The sequence below is a fragment of the Prosopis cineraria genome, unplaced genomic scaffold, assembly GCF_029017545.1.
Source record: "Prosopis cineraria cultivar Desert tree isolate PC_DT_omini unplaced genomic scaffold, ASM2901754v1 PC10, whole genome shotgun sequence".
NCBI classification, from domain to species: Eukaryota; Viridiplantae; Streptophyta; class Magnoliopsida; order Fabales; family Fabaceae; genus Prosopis; species Prosopis cineraria.
This window is the reverse complement of record NW_026555341.1, coordinates 25,191,295-25,197,296: the sequence shown is the minus strand read 5'-3', so window position 1 is coordinate 25,197,296 and position 6,002 is coordinate 25,191,295. Positions and strand designations below refer to the sequence as shown.

Sequence of the window (6,002 nt, the reverse complement as noted above, 5' to 3'; positions counted from 1 at the left end):
TATTAAATATAACGGTAAATGTGCAAATTTATTTTTAAATTTTTTTTTCTAAAAGCATATGATATCTTAAACAATTTTTTGGAGCAATATTGCTCCGCAACTTTCCAAAATGGTACAATATTATCCTATCGTCAGAGTTGACCGTTTTGTCTAACTGGACTTTCACGTAGTTGTGGTGTGACATTTTTAAAAATTAAAAAAAATGATAAAGGTATAAATTTATCTTGAAACTTTTCCTCTATGGCCATTTGATATCCTCAACTTTTTTTTTTTTGGGAGTAATGTGCCCTACTGTTAGAGTTTGACCATTTTGTTTGACTTCACTTACCACATGGTAGCCATGTGGTATTTTTTAAAAAATAAAAAAAATAAAAAGAGCTATGTTTCATCTTCATTAGCTTTCTTTTTTTTCATCCACAACATTAAAAATGAATAATAACCCAGAACGCTAAGATGAAAAATTAAACTCATTTTCAACATTAAAAAACAATCAAACCCAACATTTCAACATCAAAAAACAATTAAAGGCAAGGGATAGAGAGAAATAAAAAAACACAACTCAAGAATCCACCAATTCAATAATAACACAAAATATCCAAAAAAAAACAAGAACCAAAAATTAAAAACTCAGATTGACTAACACTAAGTAGAGAAAAATAACAACCCAATGGGTGACAACTATGGGGCTTCTCGTTTAGCTCTTGTCTTGCAAATGCCGAGGTGGAGGAGGGAGAGCGATGTGCAACTGAGAAACAAGGATGGAGTGGATGACATTTTTTTTAAAAATGCCACATGGATGCCACATGGCAAGTGAGTCAAACAAAACGGTCAACTCTAATAATAGGGCAACATTGCACCATTTTGAAGAGTTTTAAGGAAACATTGCTTAAAAAAAACGTTGAGGACACTAGGCGCCCTTGGAGGAAAAGTTCTAGAGTAAATTTGCACTTAAAAATGCCACATGGCAAGTCCAATCAGACAAAAACGGTAAACAAATGGTCAACTCTAATAGTAGGGTAACATTACACCATTTTGAAAAGTTCTGGGGCAACATTGCCTCCAAAAAATGTTCAAGATACTAGACACCCCTGAAGAAAAAGTTTCAAAGTAAATTTATACCTTTACCTTGAATATAATCCTGAAACTTTTATTTTTATGTATCCTTTTATTGGAAGCATTTTTATTTGAAACACAATCATATATTAAATATAAACATATTTCCTAGTAGAGAATCAAACTTTGGTTAACTATGTTATGAAGAACTAGTTCATTTTCACTAAATTGAATTCCTATTTGTTAAATATAGATGCTGAAACTTTTTTAAATGGTCCCTAACCTTTCCACTTTTTTTTTTTTTTTTAACTTTTGAGGTACAAGTAGAATTTTATTAAATCTATGAACAGAGCATGTGGTAAAAGCCGAAAAGCCACTTGCCAAACAGGTAGAATTTTGATGTTACTATTTTTCCTTCAAGCAAACTTGTACACAACACAAACGTTCACACTAATTTTAGAGTGAAATAAGTAATCAACTGGGCATCATGTTGTGACATCATAATATTTTCTTTCTTATCTTACTTTTTATATCATACACTAGGACACTCATTTATAATTCACCTCCACAATGGACCCTGTCCAAATTATTTATTTACATGTTTTTTCATTTCCTGATATCTTTCTTCTTGTGTTGGAGCCAGAATGGGGTCGGTTTTGACCAAAATCTGTAGCACCATATCAACATGCATTATTCTACCATTAAACAAACATCAAAAATCCATTTTAAGATTAGCATCATTTCATTTGAGTCCATACATTTGGATCCAACAAATCCTTATTGGATTGTCTCTCTTCTATAAAGAATCTACAATAATCATAGTATGCAAATCTAGATCAACTCACTTAGTTGAATTGACAAATTATTAAATCAAAACCTTAACTGATTTGATAAAATGCTTTGTTTAATCACTGTTCAACTACATTTTTTATCATTAACTCTTTAACTAGTGCCTTGTTCAACTACATTTTTTATCATTAACTCTTTAACTAGTGCCTTGAATGATTTAATGATAAGTCCGGTTTTTGCTATTTTAACAATAGTTACAGCATTGCATGCAGATCTATCCTGACAAGAATCCAAAACTAGATATTGCAATTTCAAAGGCTCGCATCCTTTCTCCGTGAGCAAAACCGTTGCGATCGTAGGACGATATTTCATTTATGTTGAAATCAATACAAGCTTTGACAAGAGCATCCCCGACACGTTGAGCAGCTTCCTGAGCATCATAATACACAAAATCAGAAAAGATCCCAAGGTAAGACACAGTGAGATAAAATTGTCTGGGAAACACAAACGATTCACGAGTAAAAGGAAAAAGGTTCTTTGTCTCGCTTTCGTTGAATATTTGTCAAATTGCTGAGTGCGGTAATTACAATAGTGGTACAAGGAGTATCTTGTCGGATAGATTTCTGCAATGTGCTTCCATAGAACAAACACGCTTTGTTTCGGTCATCCACCAGCATGGCATACAACTGCTTCTCTGAGCAAAATACTGAAAGCCTTGGCCTTTTAGACGTTCCATTAAACTGCAAAAATGACAGGGACAAAAGCATAGGACCAATAATATTCATAGATCAGTTTGCAGTAGAGTTCCATATAACCAGATGAGTTCAATAAAGAAAGCTATAGTTTGTAAATTTTTATTGTTTATCATCACCTTGTCAGATAAAAATTCAAGCTATGGGATTAGCACAACATAATTGATTTTTTTCTCCAAGTCTTGTGTTTTTACTTTAAAGAAAAATTGATAGCCAAACAGCTAAGAAATTTTACTCAAGTCTTGTCTTTTAAGAAACTATTGAGTTGAGCCTCCCTTGATGGTGCAGCAATATATTTTGTCACCTAATTTAAGTAAGACATGCACTTTAGTTTTATCAGCAGCATTGTAACATGTTTATGGTACTCAAACAAAATAATAGGACCCAGATAAGGGACGGCGTTCCCACAGCACATATCTATTGAGGCTTCAGTGTAGCTTTTATTGACAGAATTGTAATTTATACACACGCACATATAAGTTACAAGACAAATCTCTGAAACCAAAACACCTCTATCATACTATAGATACAAAAATTTGGACACAAATGATATGTAAGTATTAAGGGTGAACAAAAGCAACAAAGACATGACAGAAGGATAAGTCATACCTTTTTCTGCATCCTCCTGTTCCGGATTTTGGCACTTTCTTTTCTAGCATTTGCCCTAGCTTCAATAACCAGTGCTTTCTTGGCCAAACCCGCAATAAAAAAAAATTACTCTCAACAGAAACAACGATATGAATCCTTGTGCACTTAAAAAAAAAAAACACTAATGTGTTAATGTGGCATAATCAATATCTATAATCATATTTGAAACCTAAACTTCAACCTCACAACAGAAAATACCAATTACCAAGGGTAACTTGTGAAAAACTTACTTCTACTCAGCGACTGAAAGAAAGCAATAGGCTTTGACTGAACTCCGAAGACTGCAGAATTCGTAAATTGAAGTGCAGGAACATTCACAAGACCCATATTGTGCAGTTCTATTCAAAAGAGAACAAGTTTGAAGAGTTGAGTAGCCAAATCAAAAGGCTGTAACATAGAAATTTACATTGTACCCTTATCCTGCCAAGCTGAGGGCGATGTGAAACCTGCTATGAAGAGTAAAACTTGCATGCACAAAGAACACTAAGTTTCTCACAGTAATTTCAACAAACAGTTGGTGTGCAGGTTCATTACTTGTCCTGAAGTATTCAACAAAAGAGTGTATAGTAGCAAAAAGTGTTGCTGAAATTTGTCCACCAAGGCATCAGCTTGCAAAGAACTCCGACCAATTCTTGTCACTATTATAAGACTTAATCAATATAATAGACCACACCTAGCGTGACTCGAATCTTGTTTACAGGCCCTTCACAATTCAACTCCAATCCAATTTTTAACCACCATCTAATATCAAAGTTCGTCACCAAGCATCAGAAGTGACATGTTGCAATAGACTAATAACATGTTGATATAACAGTAAAAAAATGTGACTAAACTGTGTGATCAGCAAGCTGCAATGAAGAGTTAATTGGAACACGCATTGAAGGGAAAGGCATATGCTGAGAAGAAGAACTAGTCAATTAATGTATTGCTACCATAATTCATTTGTTTGCTTGCAAGTCCCATTATACAACAATACCTGTATTGTGCAATATAATATCTTATAACTGTACAAGATATCCCCTTTTTGTGGTCCATATATCTTATTCTTGCCCAAAAATATGGATAATATATATATATATATATTTTTGTTAATCACTTTTTAACTCCCTAATCACTCATATTCTTTTCTCGGTGCTTTTAATCTACGACAAAATAAAGCTCCTTCACTCTACTACAACAGCTACAATGAATTTATATGGCTTTTAGCAGAAAGGGGGTATTTTAGCAACAAGCACCTTAAGTATCTTAGTGGGAACTGAGGACCTAGGAAAAGGAAAGGCTAAGAAAAAAGAGAACTGTTCCAACTAAACAGAGCTACAACTTGTATCAGCGGAAGCTTTCTATCTGGGATGGAATAACAAAAAAGAGATCCAGAGAAGACAACAGAGAATAGGGAAAACACCTGATCAAGATTGATAAGATGCTCAAAAGAATATTTAACGGTGTTACAGAATGCTTCATTCTTGAAAAAGATTTCTTTCGATATTTTGTCAAGAGAAGCCATCAAATCTAGAAGGGAATGGGACGCCCAAGACCAGCTGTTACCATTAAGGGCTTCGATGCACTTGTCTTTAAGTAGGGAGTATCAAGTTGGAGTAAATGGTTCGACAACATTTCTTCTCTAACCAAATTTTTAAATACTTGAGGCAAATTTCTTCTAGATCAACTAATGTTCCATCTAGATTATAAAGAAAACTATACACAGAAATCCTACATTCTACCAAACAATACATCAGTTCAGCAGAGAAATAGTTGATTACAGGCAATATCCACATATGTTACTGACACAGGCATATCCACATATATGTCAACAGCCACATGTGAAATTAATTTTTCTAGCTAGCAAAATACGAAGTTTTGTTCGTTTTCTTTTCCGTATTTTTTTTTTGGGCAGCAGATCCCAAGATTAACAAGAAGTAGAAAATACGAACACCATCATATTCTTTTGGGCAAAATTAAAAACACCATCATATAAGAATGACGATAACGAGATGAGCATGGGAAACTTACCGAAAAATGCTTGACGGAAACGCAACAGCAAGAGGAGGATGTTTGAACGACGCACGGCGACGAGGAACGGTGGGAGCAACAGGCCTGACAAGATCAAGAGGCAGGGGAGCCTGATGAGCACCGAGAGCTCATACTTGGATGAGTTAATCCCAGCCCTTCATGAAATAATTCTTCCCTTTCATTTTAAATTGATGGTTTTTTTTTTTTTTTATATTTTTAAGGGGGAATCACCACCAAGGTCTTGAAAATACAGAATATTACATTTTAGGCTTCAAAAGTTCTGATATTTCCTTACAAGCTCAAGGGCCATTTTTGCACTTTTTTTTTTTGGAGCAAAAATACAATTTTGCCATTTTTGCAGGAAACTTTCTCAGTTGAAGAAGTTGAAGGTTTCTTAGCTCTAATGGTGAGAAGTAACTTCCGAAATTCATAGATTTCAAAATCCATCCATCTTAAATAGTACTTGTAATATCCTAAGCTTTTAAGCCAGGAATTTTCAATATTTATAAAGGTATTTTGGTTAAATTAGATAAATTATTGATTAATGACATTTATGAGGGATTAATATACTTTTTGTATCCTTAGACAGCCTTAGAAGAAGGCTAGGTTGAAGTTCAAGCAGGCCATGGCATGGAGGAAGGTTTAAATTGATAAGGGACTTTCTGTGTCATGCGTCGTGACTGACGTATCAATGTGCCACAGCATACATGCAAAATCTGCATTTTCAAATCATGAAATCAGACCCAAAAT

General features: G+C 34.2%; 1 protein-coding gene across 7 annotated transcripts; it reads right to left on the bottom strand.

The window, feature by feature from the left end:
- Positions 1–1,754: 1,754 nt before the first annotated feature.
- Positions 1,755–5,412, bottom strand: LOC129284396 (uncharacterized). Of its 7 annotated transcripts, none has more exons than XM_054919861.1 (6): positions 5,253–5,412; positions 3,656–3,983; positions 3,473–3,580; positions 3,204–3,277; positions 2,430–2,582; positions 1,755–2,272 (listed from the first exon to the last, which is right to left on the bottom strand). In XM_054919861.1, the coding sequence occupies exons 2-6, from the start codon at positions 3,711–3,713 to the stop codon at positions 2,117–2,119; spliced, it is 549 nt and encodes a 182-aa protein (XP_054775836.1). In that variant the 5' UTR covers positions 3,714–3,983; positions 5,253–5,412; the 3' UTR covers positions 1,755–2,116. The 7 variants fall into 7 exon arrangements, with proteins under 7 accessions (XP_054775836.1, XP_054775838.1, XP_054775840.1 ...); XM_054919863.1 differs by having other exon boundaries at positions 3,689–3,983; XM_054919865.1 differs by having other exon boundaries at positions 3,777–3,983.
- Between the last annotated feature and the right edge of the window lie 590 nt (positions 5,413–6,002).